The sequence below is a fragment of the Oreochromis niloticus genome, linkage group LG13 (genome assembly GCF_001858045.2).
Source record: "Oreochromis niloticus isolate F11D_XX linkage group LG13, O_niloticus_UMD_NMBU, whole genome shotgun sequence".
Lineage (NCBI taxonomy): Eukaryota > Metazoa > Chordata > Actinopteri > Cichliformes > Cichlidae > Oreochromis > Oreochromis niloticus.
This window is the reverse complement of record NC_031978.2, coordinates 13,004,319-13,023,107: the sequence shown is the minus strand read 5'-3', so window position 1 is coordinate 13,023,107 and position 18,789 is coordinate 13,004,319. Positions and strand designations below refer to the sequence as shown.

Sequence of the window (18,789 nt, the reverse complement as noted above, 5' to 3'; positions counted from 1 at the left end):
CTTCATTTGCATGAAACAGCGGCACACCAAATGTGCAACTATGTATGTTTTGGAAAATGTTAGTAATGTTAGCAGTACCACCTTTTCAGAAACGGCTACATATTCTTCATTGTTGTGACACAATAAATTGCTTTCAGAGTTTTGCCATCTGAGGAAACTTTGTGACAGATGATAACAAACGTGCTACACCTCTACACCAGCTAAAGTACTAGTCATGAACATGTGACAAGACTTACCATTCTCTATGTCCTTCATATCAAGATGAATGCTAGACATGAGGATACCTACAGCCTGTGAACGCTTGTTGCTTAAGAGCTTCACCACCTAGAAGATAATGACATGAAGAGAAACCAAACATGGCAATTAAGAAGATAGAAAAACAAACAAACAAAAGAATCTTAACATCATACAGGCTCATTAACCATAAACTTCATCACAAACATACCATAACATAACGGTGGTTTCTGTTTGACAGGTAAGATGGAGAGAAAGATCCTCCTGTAATGTAATATGTAGATTTTAATTTAACCATAGGGGTCAATTTGAAATGAGTTAAACGCCATTATTAGGCTTGAAGATGATTAACGACCTTTCAAAAACACTAGCAGTAGAAGGTAAATCTTGCTGTCTATAATATTAACATGTCAACCTGAGGGACAGTGAGAGACGCACACAGTGCATGTATATTGTATAAATATATGTATTATCTTTTTAAAACTATATACTAATAAAGGGCTTTTGAATTACAAAGACAATATTTGAATAGAAATAATCTGTTCTCTATCATTTTCCTTCTGTGGGAGGAAAACTTCATCATTATTGATCAGCACACACTGGGAAAATTATAGCTGTGGAGCTATATTGTGATGACAGATTTTTTTTCAAATCTCCACATACGCCATCATTCAGTTACACGAACAAAACCTTACAGATCAGTAAAAACACAAAAGGCTTATTGCTCTGACTCAAGTAGTGCAACTGATGAAACAGAAAACTGACTTTTTGTTTAAATAAGACATTTTTTTAAGGGGGCTAAAAGGTAAAGTTTAGAAAGTATTATCTGGACAATGCCATGGAGATTAAAACTACTCAAAAAGCTGCAAACGTTAACAGTTTAATAATAGTCTGCCTCCGACAAACAGTCAGGAGTTAAATATCAAGCCAGTCTTGTTATTACGCATAAAAACTGCATCCAAGGGGACCATTATAAGCCACAGCTCTCCTGAGTAAGCAGAAGTGTGCACTGGGTTGCAAAGTGGTGAAGGGACAGGACAGGAAACCCGTAGCCTACTGTGATCCAGACAGAATGCTTCCATCTAAACCAGATCACACAGACCACAGACCTCTTAAACACACAGGAAGTTATATCACCAAGCCCCAACTGTCTGTGTTCCCCAGCCCAACCACAGCTTTGAGAAACATGCCGATCGAGATATGATGCTGAGTGACTTTCACAGTAAGTCTGTGATATTTTAGTGTAAGGTAACAGCATCATTGCACTGAATAAGTCATCAGTAACGCCTTATATGCTGAAATATACAACAGAGCCTCAGGTATATTTGGTATACTTAATACAAATTTTCAAAGAGCATATAACAGCACTATTTTATACTTAAACATAGCTGCACTATAACACATTACAGAAACATTTTTATAATAAAAAGGGCGCACAAAAAATGAAATATTAATCAGATATGATGCTTTCAACATCTAATCAGAGCCATGTGTCTAAAGTTTTTGGCTTAAAGAAATTCATTAAGTCGCACATTTGTGGATGTCGTGATCTGCAGAGTTGCAGAGTTAGCCAATATGAAGCCTGATCATCCCACACAGCTCTTTATGTGTGGGATGATCATCTTTCCAAGAGGTACAACTTGTCATCTCATAAGCAAAAAAGGGAGCCACAAATATGCACTATACAGGTCGCTATTAAGTGTTTTCTCCGTTACTCAGTTCTACAATGAGAGCTCAATGCAATGAAAATCAGTTCATCCTCTAATACTGAGATTTAATTTGCTTTTAATGCTTTGTTTGTTCTCCATTATTTAAAATTACAGACATAGTCCTCAGACTCAGTCCTCAAACTCAGATACCATTAATAACCTATGTAAGAAGCAATCACCTGTAGATGATAGCATTGTTGTGGCTCTGATTAGTGTTGCACCTGTGTTTGTGCTCGCCGATCTTCTGCTAACCTACTCCATATTACAACTTGAACCCCTCTGGCATTTCTTTTCCACATGGACTATTGATGCAAGTATTCAGATGCACACATCCCAAGAATACAAAATAAAGAAAGCTCTGGTGTTCTGTCGTTTTATCATCATTTTCATAGGCGAATTCATAGGCGTACCCAGTTTTGTTTCTGTGATCAAAGATTAAATTCATGTAAAAAGAATGTACCATTTAATTAACTTTTCATACAACAGTTTGCTGCAACAGACTCTTGTATTCTAAATATGCCCATCGACCTACTTTTAACTAGTCACGATGTGCTTAGAGCTGAAAATGTGTTACGAATAAAGCTCTTAAGTTTGGTACTTTTGATGAAAAATAAAGGAAACAGCATCACTTCTTTTGCTAAAATAAGGAAAGCACTGATGTGTGAAGTAAACAAGACAGATGAATGCTAGTATTATTAGTTTGGCTACTGATTTAGCATCTCAAACAATATAGTCAGATAAAAGAGCTATGATGGTGCTATTAGTGTGTCTGCATCACCATTTTTTTTTTTTTTTTACATTTTTTTTTTATTAGAAGGGAAATTGGTGACCACATCCTCTGCCATTGGCAATTTCCTATCTTACAATTATAATAAATAAAATCTTGAGCTTTGATACTCAAAGCTCAAGATTTTCTGGTAACCAACAAATAAATAAATAAATAAATACACTTTAAAAAAAAAAAAATCAGCACTGATAACATAACTCCAGCCCAATTCTTTCCTCAAAGAAATTATGGAAAATAGTATAAAAATAAACCAAAGGCTACAGGTTAAGGGGTTTGTTAAAGAGGTGAGTTTTGATAAATTCTTAAAAGACTCCAGTGATGGGGCATTGTGAAGCTCAGATGGGAGAAAGTTCCAGAGGATGAGGGCTGCCAAAGTGTAGCCTCTTTTCCCAAAGGTACCTAGGTTGATGCTGGGGACAGAAAGCGGACCCGTGGCAGAGGACCGTAGCATCCGAGACCGTGTGTATTGTTGCAGCAGGTCAGACAGGTACTGAGGGGCCAAGGCATTGAGGGATTTGTAAGTGAGAAGATGGATCTTATAAGTAATGCGTGACTTGACCAGGAGCCAGTGGAGATTTATGAGGGTGAAGTGTGTGTGTGTGTGTTTGTGGAGACAGAGGAGGGTCGCTAAGCTTAGTGTGTGAGAAATGAGAAAAGATGCCCATAGAAGTATCTATGATAGTGACCAAAATAGAGGTTGGGGTAGGGTCACATACCAGTTGTGTGGAAGTAATCCTGCTCTAAAAGTTAACTTACAAAAGCATAAACTCCTCAATGTGCATCATAATTTTGAAATAAAGATGGGTTTCAATTTTTTAAACATTGTTTCATTTTCATTTCTAACGAGGTTTAACTTTTCTTTTTTTTTAAATAAAAAAAAATGCTTGGAGTTGATCTTTCGTTACCAAAACAAAATAGTTTTTGGTTGTTAAATGTTAATCAGATAAACACTTTCTTTTTCATAAATGTCAAATATCAATAATTTATATACATTTTTATTTTCTCTACCTAGACTTCAAATCTCTTAAGATGAAAAACAGAGCATTGGAAACATGCATTTCATCATCTTCAGTCTTAAACAGATGTAAACCACATACTATAATTCATATTCATAACTTTCACTCCATATCTCTAGTACATCATATAAAAAGGTCAGAAGCAAGGCTGCTCCCTTTGAAACCTCTCTGCAGTTACAAAGGTTAACAGTTGACACTGTGTAATAGCAGTAAATCTTCCCATCTACTGTAATACTTATGCCAGCAGAGGAGTACTGACGTCAAAGCTGCTCTCTAGTGGTAGTCCTGAGGAGGATGCTTGTCCCCTCTCATCAGTAAAATAGTTGCACTCACAGCACACAGGGGAATGTAAATAGCTGAAGCAGTAGGAGATGTAATATGTCGAAGGTTAACTTCAATTTGGGTTCAGTCACAGTTCTATGTTATTGCTGTTGCTGAATCACCATGGCTGTGTTGGAGAAGATCCACAGAGATGACTGGGGGAATTTGACACACACCTAATTAAGTTTGTTTCCCATCACAATTACGGGGCAAAAAAAAAAAAAAAAAAAATTCACAGGGAGACATTTCATAATGTGGTAATAAACATATCCAGAGCTGTGCCAATTAGAGCGTCATAGTAATGCTACAGTAACAGTAATAGTACATCTAGCAATGACTTCATGGACTTCTTTAGAACTAAAATTTTAACTGTTCAAGGAAAAAATATTAACAGGTGTCCTACAGATGTATCATTACACACAACACCTGTAATAACTGCTCTTTCCAAGTTAGACCCTATTCATACAAGGCTGTCAAAGAAGTCTCACCATTAATCAGTGCTCTCAAAAGGTTGATTCTGTTCACCTGCACATAGCGTTTTGAATGAGAGAAACGAAGAAGTCATCCAACTGAAGAAGTCAGTTGGATGACTGTTGCTCTGCTGGATCTAAGCTACACCATACAGTGCGCTTTAGCGTGAAAGTTCACATTTCTTCTGCTACAGCAACATTCATGACTACTTCTGTGAGACAGACACACTTTTGATGTAAATATAAAATCTATAGCTGTGTAACTCTACAGTTATACAGTACTTCCTATGAACTTTGAAGATTCCAATTCCAAATTATGAAAACCAAGATGGAGAAATATAAGTCGTAGAAGAAGTAGAATAAGGAGCTTTTTGTTAAGAGTAAAGCTGTTCGACATTTGTTCTAGTTGTACTTTCAATCAACTAGAAACCTTTTGGAAGAAAGCTTTTGATTTTGGTGTCAAATTCCAAGTGATCCCTTCCCATAACTTAAGAATATTTCCCGCAAGTGTCTATGCTTGGGACCAACATATCATTTCAGCAGAAACTGCCTGGTGATTCTACAGGGTCTCAATTAGAGGGGTGAAACTTCCTTCCCTTGAGCAACATTATTTGTGTTTTAGATACATAATTTAGCTGAATAGTACATTATCATAAAACTCTTAACCAAAAGAGCCTTAAATTGTAGATCAAATGTTTGCCTTGCTGATTGATGGAGTGACATAAAGGACACTGGGGAGGGAAACAGTCTGACTATTAAACTCAGTCATACAGAAAGCACAATGGGAGGAACCACATCATGAAATACAACTCCCACGCTTCTCACTCCCTCCCGTTTTCCCCTCTCCCCTTCCCACTCCCTCTCTCTCCGAGCAGTCATCACCGTCGTGAGGTTTCCTCACCGCACGCGAGACATTGGCTTGGTGCCACTGGATGGTCACAAGGGGAGTCGGGTGGGAGCCAGAGCTCACACCACATAATAACTGTCTGGCTGTAGCATTTCCTTCTGTCACTCAAAGTAAATGGGAGACAACAGTGATGAGAAATGGAAAGGAACAGCCATCACTGGAGTAAAAGTGCGGACAGGAAAGCCCTGAAGAAAGCCAAACGTAGTGACCCCAAGGGGGAGAAGCAAAAACATGGATGCATAAATATACAAATACGCACACACTTGCCTAAGCAAATATATCAGTATATATGCAAACACATGAGCGTAACACAACATATCGTACCTGCTTGGCCTTCGACTTGCTGATTGTGTCTGAAATTGGCTTCTTCTTCTCCTTGACAGTGCTTTTGGAAAATAGCTCCACAAATTCTTCGAAATCCACAGTTGGTTCCTCAATTTTCTCCCACACCAGTGAGCCAGTATGTCTAAAGATGGAGGGGGAGGAATTATTTACAGTGTAAGTAGGACAGCCATTTTTTGGATTGACAGCAAAGTAGAACTTCATAGTGTAATTTGTGTTTTTTTAAAGGCATGTTTTTGCCCTGTGCAGTTCTACAAGTACTAATTTGTTATTTTTTGGAGAATAAAAATCCAAAATCAATTACTGCCAAATTCATTAGCCACCAAATGGCATTTATAATTCTGGGTTGAGTTCCTCACTTGCTCGTAAAGCAAGCTCTCCATTTCTAGAGGTTTGTTCCACCACAGTTTTCCAAGCCTTAATAAGGAAAGAAAACCTGGTTCAAGTCAATTCTCTGCTGACCACAATGCCTGGCTTGCATCACTTTCATTTTCCACAAAGCTAGCATGTCTATTGCAGTCACAGCATGTGGTCGATCTTTATCTTAAGTGGACAAGCTTCCTCTCAAATCTCTACTGTTCAGAGAATACCTTTGTGCAAATGATCCATATCTATCTTCACTTTCTACAGCATATCCTTACTTTTTAGCATGCAGCTGTATGCGGGTCCAGTAGAGTGGCTTCATTGGCTTCGGGGGTTCTATCATAGCCTTGGCAGGGTCAGCTTCCTGGATCATCATGGAAGACATGGGGCCTGGTGGTGGCGGGGGCCCAAAGCCAGGAGGTGGGGGTGGAGGAGGGGGGCCCATTCCTGGAGGAGGGGGTGGGGGGGAGGGCCCATGCCTGGTGGTGGAGGAGGTGGTGGGGGTGGAGGTCCGAAACCAGGCAGGGGTGGAGGAGGTGGTGGAGCTCCAGTACCTGATGGAAGGGGCGGTGGTGGTGGGGGTGGGAAACAAGGTCCAAGCCCGGGTAAGGGTGGGGGTGGTGGTGGAGGTGGCGGTGGAGGTGCAGTGGAACCGCCTGGTAAAGGTGGTGGTGGTGGAGGAGGTGGTGGTGGTGGTTGGGACATAACCCCAGAGACTGTAGGGGGAGGAAGACCTGACTGGATGCTGCTCTGCTGCCTCTGCTGGCACGTGCAGGCAAAGCCTTCTGAAGATTTGACGATGGAGGGTGAAATGGAGGACGGCGTGCTGCTGGACCGTCCATTCAAAGGCACATCAAACTTAAATCCCTCCTCCACAGGCGAGGTCTGGATAGACACCTCCTGACTCATCTTCCCCAATCGTCCTCCTTTTATCTGTGAGGCCTTGTGGTGACCATTGCCCAGAGCTCCCATATTATCCCTGATGCCCTTTGCCAAGGAGGCCTGCTGGCCTTGCAACACAGCTATCTTAATCCGCAGGTCATCAATGGTCCTCTCCAGCAGTGGGATGAGACTGCCTTCATCTTCCGAGGATGACTGACCTGACTTCAACTTGCTGCATTCTGTCTGTCAGTGAACCAAGTAAACACATACATAAATAAATTGTATAAATATAATATATTCTAGGAGAACATAAGATTTGATGTTTAATCTTAGGCACATTATCATTCAATTACATAAACAGTGAGAAAAAAAAAGTGTCACAACTCAGGCAGCTTAGTGACAGAACTGAGCTTAAGAAGGGTCAACCAAGTCCATCATGTCTAGACTCTGTCAGACCTCTGGCTCCACATTGGTTAGAATAGGGATGAGGGGATACCAGAGATGTGACCCCAGAGACAGTGAGTCTCAGTAGGCCTCACGAGGAGGGTTTTGTCTGCTAGTACACATTCTCCAGTTGTAGTCGCATTGTTGAATTGTTAGCAGAATATTTAGACAGTATGGTCCTCTATTTATTTTTTTACTTTTCTAGGAAACAGGAAGGATTCATGTGATTGTTTCACAGTACTTTCAACACAAGCCTGACCTCTGGTGGCCAAGGTATGATTCACAGCTAAATTCATGTGGGTAATAATGTTACAGATTTAAAAAGAGAGAGAGAGAGAGAGAGAGAGAGAGAGAGAGAGAGAGAGAGAGAGAGAGAGAGAGAGAGAGAGAGAGAGAGATCTCAAATACAAAGTTCAGTAATTATATCTTTCCATGTTTGTCAGTCTTGCATAGACTAAATGGATTTCTATCCCTCTGTATTCATTTCTTTGCTGTTTTGCATACTAAAATTCAATTTTTCCATTGTTCATTTTTAAAGCAGTTCCACACCGTCCTGTATATTTTGTACCAAAGATGTTAAATACAGCAAACAGAAATTCAAGAAGGAACAGCAAAATATTATAATCAAGCTTAGTCTCTTCTAGACTTTTACTGAACTCTGTGCACCATTTTTAAGTCTTTTTTTTGTGGGCGTTTGGTTTATAATCATGAATTATATTACAATGGTAATTTTTAAAAAGGCTATATCGGGTAAATGTTACCTTTCATACACACACACACACACACACATATGCAGTGAATATATCAGTCAGCAAGAAACACACTTTGACTTTGTAAAGAGGAGACATTTGAATTTAATCTAATACAGCTGTTAAGTTTTGCGGTTTATGTTTTCAGAGCATACACTTTCCTTTCCATGCAGGCAGGGTGAAAAACAGTTGCCAAATATTTAACACTAAAGAGAAGACTTAACCAACCTGAACATGTGGAGCACCTGGTGTTTTGGCTGATGATTGATGGAAAGAGGATCTCAAGCTCTGTACCCTGCCTGTGGTTGGCCCCCCATAGAGTTCCCAAAGGTAAGGGGACACTGGCAAGCCTACAGATGCCCAGGTGTACAGCTGCTCTTCCTGAACACAAGTTATAAAACAAGAAAGTTTATAATATCAGATACAAGGTCAGTAAGTCAAAAGATACAAGGTCAGTAAACAGAAGTATTAAAAGCACTACAACATTGAAAATCTAAGAAACACGTTTCTTAATATTCCTGTTAAATATCAAAAAAAGCTCTCAGTCTAATCACTGAGTAGTCTGTCAGTCTCCATGGCAAATAAAAACACTAAGCTACAATTGACTCTCTTACTGTTCCAATATTCCAATATGGTTTCTGGTCATGGGGAAAATGCTTAATCCCCTAAATGTACAACAAGGCATGCTCCATAAATATATTTAATCACTTTAGACAAAGAGCAGCTGGAGGCTAATGAAATTAAATACATTTGTATTCATATTATTTAACAGTATTTATTTCAACGACTCTTAAGTCAACACCCAACACAATGATGGCTACCCTAAAACAACTCTGAAAGAGGCTCACAGATTAAAAGTACTAAACAATGTGAGGGTAAATGTGTGTCAAGTGCTTGCTTTCTGTTTTGCAGAGATGGAGTTGAACAAATTATTCCACTTTTTCTTTTCTTTTTTTTTTACTTTGATATTTTATAGCATTCAGGTGCTTTCCATTTTCTTATTCCAAGTATGTATCATTATAAAACCTACCACAACTCTATTTTTCATACTAGTACAAGTGAAATAGCAAGGCTATGAACAGATAGATCGCACTCTACTTATTTTTGCCAATCTTATGAGAGCATAAATGGCAACTCTTTTCAGAAGTGCCCCTATACTGCAGTATATTAATATTGTATGTCAGCATTAGCTGGTCATTGTGGTAACCTGACCCGCAGAGCAAGATCGATGTAAACTCTTGCAACGGCAACAGAAATTTATCAACTAAGCAATGTTTTGCCAAGCACGAAGGACAGCATATGTTCAGAGTTCTTAGAGACTCATTATTATCAAGCCCCATTTTTGTGATGAATGAAGCTGATTGGAGTATATAATTCAGGGCATATGCTGAACAAGAAACACGCAAGTGATACATTTGCTGTCTCCACCAAATTGGATGCAATGCCATATTTAGGTAGAACAGTGGAGGGCAAATAGGAGATGAAAGAAAGAAGTAAAAGGAAAGAGAGGTGTAGAAAGAAAAAACAAAGTCGGTGCAGTAAATAACTGATTTCAAGATGGAGAGCAACTTTAAAAGGGAAAGAGCCTAATGGTCTGATATATTAAGGGGCTTAAGTGAAAAGGTTCCAGAACAGCAAAGACAGACTGATGATTTAATTTCAGAAGGAGATTAGCTTTAAGATAGAAAGCCCTAAAAAATGAAATCTCACTCTGAATGACAACAACAAAGGTTATTCATGGTCAAGCTGAATAATACATGACTTCAGGCCAAGCCTCAGCCTGAAGAAGTATGCAGAGCAGGGACAATTCTGTCCAATCCTGACATGGTGAGCTTTTTGCTCAGGAAGAGCAGCCTGAGCCCAAGGCACGTGGAGTTGTTACATAACACGGTCAGCAGATGGTCTACACAAGCACAAATGTATGTGTGCGCGTATTTATGTGCATTTGTGGGACTGAATGAATGTCAGAGGGAATATTAATCCAGCTATGCAAGGAAAAGCCTCAGCATGGATGTCTCATGCTGTCCTTTTGTATGCGTCCGCAAGTGTCTTTAACATATTCAATTCAATTCAATTTTATTTATATAGCGCCAAATCACAACAAAAGTCGCCTCAAGGCGCTTTATATTGTACAGTAGATAGCACAATAATAAATACATTATAAATACAATGCATACTGATGCAACGGTGAATTGTTTGAAGATAAAAAAAGAAAAAGAAAAGGTCTGTTTGTTTGTGGCCTACTTTTGACCATGTAGCATGCAAGCAGATGACGGTCTGTATTCCACAGATTTGCATTTATGTTAATAAATCAGCTTAAGAGCTTGCACTGTCAGGCGAGTAATCTTGCTTTTGTCTGTGTGGATGACTACTGAACCTTTATGTGCGTATGAGTAAATACAACATATGTCCACACATGTGCATCAGCAGGAGATGTTGCAATGTGCAAAATCCAAAGCTAATCTGACCTGACTGTTTGTTTTTCAACAGATAAAAAAAAAAGACCAAGAATTTACATCAACTACATTTGTTTTGTTATGATGTGCTCATACAGCAGTGCTTTGAGCAGGAAATATAAATTAGCTTGGCAACATGCTCACAATGACAAGACAGGTCCATACTGTTAATGTTTAGTGGGAAAGTTAGAGAATCACTAAAATTCACGAGGTACCATTAATTTTTTAAAAATTAAAATTAAAAATGGTCTAGCTATGTCATAGATGATAAGATGTTACACTGGAAGTGAAAAAAACTGGATAGAAATAGTCAGGAGAATTAACACCATCAAAATTAATCTTCTCGGGTGAATGTATGTAGAAAATTTAACAGCAATCCATTCACTGGTCGTTGGGAAATGTCACTGAAAGAGCCAACCTCATGGCGTCACTAGAGGCTCAGCAAAGCCAGTGGGGTTCATTCCCTGCCATGACATAAGAGTGAGGCATGAATGTCTTTATACATTATGCTGAACAACCCAATGTGATATCCATGAAGCTGCGCAGCTAGTGAGATTTGAAAAAATCTTGTTCTTTTTAAGTCATCTGAGTGTCTATCAGTGGATGACTTGATGACTTATTTTATGATTGTCTTTTTGTAGCAACATAAAGACACTGAACAGGCCTATATTTTCAAAGAGCTGATGTGTTGATAAATATGTTGCAGTTTAAATTGTGCATCAAGTTACTTACAGCTTAATTTGCATGCTCAGCTGCAAGGAGTCATGACAGAAATGGCTCCAACAGTAGCTGTGATAAAATCTGCAGGCATGTGCATGTGCAATTAGGTCTGAGCAAAGCTTTACTGGAGTGGAAAATAAAAGATTCATGAAATCAACTTCCGCATATTCACCCTCTCTACATACACCACTGCTCTTCAGGTAATGAAATCTCTCAGATGAATCATAGTCAGACAATGAATACAGAAACACACACTCTGCACTCATTCTCTCTACTGCACATAAGAATTACTTAGTGATTTATCTCATTAACACATGCTTTTTATATGCATCCCAGCCCATGTTATACTATCTTTAGACAGTGGTTTGGTATGAAAGTAGAAAAGTTAGAAATATGAAACACAGCTGCATAGGTTTAATGGTTATTTCCATCCCCACAAAAACCCTAAGTACAATTATTTTAGAGCTATTGTAATGTGGACCGAGCATTTTAAAGTGTAAAATGTTTTAAAGCTAAACTATATATTTGTTTAAAAATGAACCTACCCCTGAATATGTGGTCAGTTTTTAGAATAAGTGCTAAGTGAAGAGAAAGGTCTTACGTTAAAGACTGGTGACACAGGACTGTCACCAAGGAGCTCTGCACGCCCGTTGCTGAAGGGGTGCAGGAGACCCTGGAGAAGCATTCGTTGACACAGTTCTTTCACATCCTCTTCGGAGGACCCATCTCCTTGATGCATACACAGCCTGTCCAAAAGAGCACGACCTGAGAAAAGAAAAGAAGACACTGCAAGAACAAAATAGAGGGATACAGAGCTCCATTTTCAAGACTAGAGGAGGATACTCAGACGAATTTGAACCGACACATTTTTAATTTTTACATGTTATAAATTTATTTTTAATATATTTGGTAAGTTGAGAAAAATTGTGTAATTAGACACCTCATGTCAGTCTGACCAAAGAATGTAAAAGACATTTTTCAGTTTAGGATGTGATAATTAAACACCTACACTTGTAAACTCTATTCACACCATTTACACGTGGGTGAAAAGAGCGATGGTGCTGATTGTGAAGTGCAAAGAATTATCAAATGGCAAGTTTTGGAATAGCTTGAAAAAACTAAAAGGTGGGCTAAAGCAGACAGCATGGTTACAGAATGTATGAATTCTACTTCTTGAATAAAATACAGAAAATAAAGTAGGCTGTCCGCATGTTTGTAAAGTAAGTTTGAGCTGTGTGAAATGTAGTAATGTATCAAATTCTCTATACTCCATATGGAATGACATTATTTTTTGAAAATGACATGAATGTCAGGAATTATTAGGATTTTGAAGGGTGGTGGGGGATATCAACAATGTGACAGCAGAGGACTGTTGAGCCAAAAACAACACACAGCTACAGCAGGAAGACCAATTCTAAAACAGGATGATTTCTTTTGACCATGTGATACAGGGGAGAGTGTCAAATCAATTAAAAGCAATGAAATGACTCATGCTCCTGTGGACACTGATGTATTGGAAAAAAGAAACGAAGAGAGAAAAAAAAGGAGTTTAAATGTAAATTTTGTTTTATCCATCAGTGGGAATTTGTCGTCACTTGTTCAAACATTAAGCTGGAGTTTCTATGGTTTCCCATCTTTCTTCTCATTCCTCCCACTCCTTAAGGGTACATGTGACCTGTAAACCTCGCTGCACTGATTGGTATCACATGCAATGGTAAACTAGTTAGAGGCTGAGTCTTTGTGAGCATAAACGGGACAAAATATGTCTCACAAATGTGAAGTGCCACACAGGCACAAAAATGTTCATTTTAATATGGATTCAGATCATTATGTACCTCTGTTGTTTGGAGCGAGTTCACCTGATGCAAACAGAAATTGATTTAACGTCATGATTTATTTTTGTCTTGCAGAAAAACTGTCACATGAGTTTAACATCCACTGTGTTTGTGTATACGTGTGCTTCTTATCTAAGCCAGTGGAATCAGAGGATGACATAGCCGTGGGTGGGTGGCAGCATTGTCATTCGGTCCTCTGATTTATGAGCACAGGCAAAGACAGGAGACAACAGCTAAGCTCTTGAAAGGCTCCACAATAGTAAGGAGGACAGAGTGGCATTGTTTTATTAGAGTGAGACATCGCATCTCAAAGACACCCCATGGTTTTATTATGGTTTTCATTAAGTATTGTATTTTAAAATAATAACCTTAGTATTTCTAGTGTACTTACTTACATAAAGTGCAATTTGTAAGTAATTAAACTTACTAGGCAATTACTATAATCATTGGTTGTGTAATGGCCTAATCTCAAATAGGGTAGGAGCCAAACAAATAGGAGTGACATCCAATCCATTAAGACTTCTCCGGTAGGAATAAATTATGAAATAACTAAAATATTTAAATGAAAGGCTTCATTATTGTCTTCCTGATACTTTTGTGATTTCTCTGCTATTGCTTTGGCACCAAACGAATTAAATAAAAAAAGTCAAGCTATTGATATTCTGTGTTTTTCTCTGTTTTTCTTTGTATTGCAAACAAATGTAGGTCATTGCTTTGTGGCACTGATTTTGATTTTAGTAAGAAACAAACAACAAAAACTGACATTAATCAAAATATCTTCAGTAGGGACAAATTGTCTTGTAGCTCACTATCACACAGGTCTCTCGGAGAAATGCCATTCAGAATGAGTGCAGTGATGCTAATAGATTATGAGACATTTAAAAGCGAAGACAGCTACACTAAATTGTCACCTATGTTTTGGGAGGAATGTTATTATTTCTCTCTTTACCTTCTTGTAAAGTTTTTTGAAACCTGTTTTGATTGCTCACTTCAGTTGTTTAATATATGACTCACCAGAGAAGACATCCAGGTAGGGTACTGGAGCAGCAGACGTCTGCTTTCCATAGTGTGTTCTCCTAGAGCCCAGCGTCCAGTAAGTCCCACCTGTGTAACTCTTCTCTGTGGTCTCCTGATCTGGAAATTTGGCCCCATCATCATGTCTTCCACTGAGCTCATCAACCTCAGCAGACCAGTCTGCAGACACACTGTGTGGCCCAGCTATGGAGCAGGACCTCTGCTTGCGTCTCCTAAACCCTTGGACCTTGTTGGATTCCAGTGATCCACTGATGGGATCTGTTTTCCGAGGCACATGGGGGCTGGTAATGGGGGAGCCAACTGGAGAGGTGAGCTGCCTGGTGGTGGTCTTAATATAGGAAGGGTGGACTGGTGGGTAGAATTTGACAGTGGAGGGGGAGTTGGAAGATCTTCGTCTAGGCTGAAAAACAGGGGGACTGTCTGTTATCAGGTGGCTAATAGACAGACTATTCTTTCTCCTTTCCAGAGACAGAAAGTCCCGCCCACCACTTTCTTCATCCTCCCTCTCAACAGACAGGTCCATGCTGCTTGCACTTTTTTGAGTACCAGTTGGCCCTGTCCCTACCATTATGGAATCTAAATGGTCACATGATGTGTTTTTGCCTAGTACAGCCTGACTACCTTGACCCTGATGTGGAGTCAAAAACAGGCTCTCCAGTTCGTCCTGGGGCTCCTCAGCACTTTCATATGAGGTGGTGGTGGCTGTAGTGTCTTGAAAGCTATAAGTGCTGTTAGTTTTTGGAAAAAGGCTGCCACTGCTTCTCTCTGTGTCTGGAGCAGAAGATGAAGGACCACTCTCACTCAGAGACCCTGGACCAGATGAAATTCTTGATATAGATATGTCACTCCTTTCATTCTCCAGTTTCTTATACTTATCATTCAGTTCTTGAGGTACACTTTCACTAACAAGAGGTGGGGAGAAAGGGTCTTCATCCAGATTAAATAGTTGGTGAGATATTCCAGTCTCAGGAACTTTGCTCCTCTCCAAGGTCGACCCTTCAGATAAGTGTCTGGTAACCATTTCACTGGCAACACCTTGATCTCTCATGGCCTGCTGGATATCAGAGAGCAGGTCTTCACTTTCAGTCGCTGAGTGAAAACTGTAGAGTTCAGCATCAGACCCTGAACTTGTCTTCCGGCCAGTCTCATCGCCCATAAATTGGTGGCTGTCTGCAGTCAAATGGGTTAGATCCCCCTCCACATCTGACAGCATGCCCATCTCATCAGCTGACAGGCTCCTCTCTGCACCAGACTCGACCCCTGCTTTGCCAACATGTCCTGATCTCCCATCTTCCAACATATCATCCTTAGACAACCCTTTCACCTTGGATAAACTCTTCCTGATCTTAATTCCAGAAAACACAGAACCCTTTGACTCAGACTTTGATTTCTTCTTACCACCATGTTCTCCTGCTCCTTTATTTGTTTTATTGTAGGACTTTTTGGATTTTTTGTCCACTTCTCGCTCCTCTGCCTCACCATCACAAGAAACATCCCCTGTTGGTCCCCCACTGGCTCCTCCTTTCTTCTGCTTTGCTTCCTGGTTCCCCATGTTCCTTAGAAGACGAACACCTTTGGCTAATAAGCCATGATGCTGGGGTCGAGATTGGGCATGCTCGGCTTCCTCATGAGCTACTGCTGCCGCTGGTCCTCTGTTGGTCAGAGCCCTTTCAGAGCTAGCTAATCCCTGCTGTCTGCCCACCACAGTTAACGGCAGCTGTGAGGATGATGCTGGCTCCCCCAGCACTGCTGATGCTGATGATGAAAGGAGGAGGAGACTGGCAGTGACAGCCACGGGCTCACTACCACTCACTGCTCCCTCTCCCCCCCTTTCCAGCTCAGCCTCTCTCACATTCTGAGCCTTTCTCTCTTTTTGCTCCTCCTTTCTATCCCCATCTGCTTCTGCATTCTCAGCTGCCTTGCATAACGGGCTGCTGGTTGAGCGAGCAAGTCGCTGATGCTGGGGGGTTTGCTGCCCAGGTCCATTTTCAACTGGAGGAGAATGAAAGAGCTTAGGACTGTGTGGCTGATGCTCTAAAATGCACTGCTGTTGATTAAGAAGAGAGTGCTGTTGTTTGCGGAGGATATTGGTAACACTGCTCTTCCGCCGGCCTTTGAACGTGGTAGTGAAGAAACTCTCTTTCAGAAAGGGAACTTGGGTCTCCACTGTCTTTATGGTCTGCATCCTGCTCGCTTTGGTTTCATCCAAGAGAACGCCTGTCTACAAAGTTTGAAGTAAAAGGAAAAGAATAAGTTCACACTGATTTACTGTATATTTAAGCTTAGCTTCTAAATAGCAAAGGGGAGGCAATATGCTCTGAGATGAGTCATAGTGCCTGATTAGCAACAGCTTAATTTTTCAGCATGAAAATTATGCCAAACACACCACCAATGCAGTAAAGGCCTACCTAGATTTTTTTTTAAAAAGACAAAAAAACCAAACAAGTAAACATAAAAAAACCCTCAAAATAAACACAAAAAAAAAAACAGTGGAATCTTACCAATCATGGTCTGGCCTCCCTACATCCTGAACCTCAACACAATTGAAGCATCACTGAGTCATTTTGACTGAACAGTTAAACAGATACAACTTAAGTCTATGAAATGTTTCCATGAAATGCTTACAATTTTGTATATAATAACCTCAATTATTTTCTGTAATTTTCATTTCAAGGTACAGCTATAATAATCTAAGGAGCTTAGAAAGAAAAAAAAAAGCCACTATAATTCGTTACGTTTCTTGAAGATGTTTCACCTCTCGTCCGAGGAGCTTCTTCAGTTCTAAGACCAATCGGTGGAGTCCCAGATTTGTCATCTTCAAGAAATGTAAAGAAGCCTAGTCGCTTTTCTTTCCAGGCTCTTTAGATTACCATGATCTGGATGACTGAGAACCGTCATGGACATACAGCTACGATACCGTGCAAAAGTCTTGAACCACAACTCATTTCTTTTGATTTTATTTCCAATGAATCAGACACTCTCAGAATTTTTTCAAAGTGTTCTTGAGCAACAGTTCTTAAGGCTTTCTGGAGGTCTTTCAAAGTTTTTCATAGGGTAATGGTTGCTTTTTCACTTGTTTTCAGTCCAGTAATTTTACCTGACCATTTTAAGATGGATGTGTTTTTACTCTGTTAAGCCACTTTACAACAACTTATCATTCAAACACACCTAACTTGGCAAGCCTTCTTCCTAGAAGAAGGCTTGCCTAAGAAAGCTCAGACTTCATTGAAGAATAAATGTCATACCAAATATTCAGTTTCAAGCTTGTTAGAATTGTACAGTCTCTGGTTTTTGACTTATCTACTTTCAATTGCTGCATGAATTTATCATCTTCCTAGAAAAACAGAGAAATGTGGGCTCTCAAGACTTTTGCACAGTATTGTAGATCAGACAGGTCATTCAAGATCTCCAATTTTCACTCTGCATTTTTCCCCACACACAGATATACTGTATCACAAACAGCTAAATACTCTTGTCATACTGCGCATGCCAGTGGAAGTAGTTAATCAAAGAGTCAGTTTATTGTGGCTGCCGAGTTACAGGAAATTATCTAAAACATGTTGGAGAATATCTGGTGAAAAGACTATGATTTTAGGTTTCACAAATGCTGAATGAATTGGTGTTGGATTTTTTTGTCACTTTTTGGCAGTGTATGGCTAAAAAAAATACGTCTACCGGTCAAGAAAATAAATTTTTTTTAAAAATCAGACACTTATTATGGATCAAGTCAAATTGTAGGTATATGGTGGTTTGTCCACAACTTACAAGCTTATGATTGACTGGTGACAAATATTGTCTGTGCAGTTACAAGCAAGTTATTGTGTCCACATTTTTATTTCCAAACGGATTCTTCTTGTGTGTTCATCAGCTTGTATCGACACATGCCTGAAGACTGATTAACCTCTATGTGTAGTAAATTTAACATTTATCCTTCTAGCACCAATTATAAAGATCACTTTTCTAACCATAAAAGATAAAAATTAGAACAAGGTTTCAACTAACAGCATTTTCCTTTTAAGCAACATGAAACAGTGTAAAATTAAAAAACAAGATAAATGCTATGACCTTTTTTATAAAGATTTTCAAATATGAAAGATGTCATACTTGCCTGACTGGTGGATTCTCCTCAGTGGTTTAGTACTGACTGAAGAAAACAACACAAATGGGTGTTTGTCTTCTTCTATGAGCCGCTCCTTAGCCATGGGTCACATGAAGTCTGTATTTTCCTCATCACATGTCTAGTCACTGTGGCCATCTCTCATTAGCTCTGTGGAGACTCTCCTTACTAACTTCATCAGGACTCATGATGGGAACACACACAGCTATGTAACAGTTAAATAACACTATTATATTAAAATTAATTTCTATCTGAAGTTAGACACTCAATGCTAATCTCAACTTCATTTCAGACAGCGATACAAGACTCAATTTTAATGGCAAATTAGAATAAAAACACACATTCAGTTGAGTCGATCAGTAGCCGTTAGTCTTGGCTGATACACTGTGGTGCCACTTTTAA

General features: G+C 39.5%; 1 protein-coding gene across 1 annotated transcript in view; it reads right to left on the bottom strand.

Moving 5' to 3' along the window:
- Positions 1-18,789, bottom strand: part of fmn2a (formin 2a) — a 40,225-nt gene extending 21,436 nt beyond the window's left edge. Inside the window, 8 exon segments of the mRNA XM_019366977.2 lie at positions 237-324; positions 5,769-5,910; positions 6,428-6,623; positions 6,626-7,274; positions 8,453-8,605; positions 12,002-12,165; positions 14,250-16,487; positions 18,379-18,789. Of these exon segments, the coding sequence (XP_019222522.1) occupies positions 237-324; positions 5,769-5,910; positions 6,428-6,623; positions 6,626-7,274; positions 8,453-8,605; positions 12,002-12,165; positions 14,250-16,487; positions 18,379-18,472 (3,724 nt within the window). The 5' untranslated portion in view covers positions 18,473-18,789.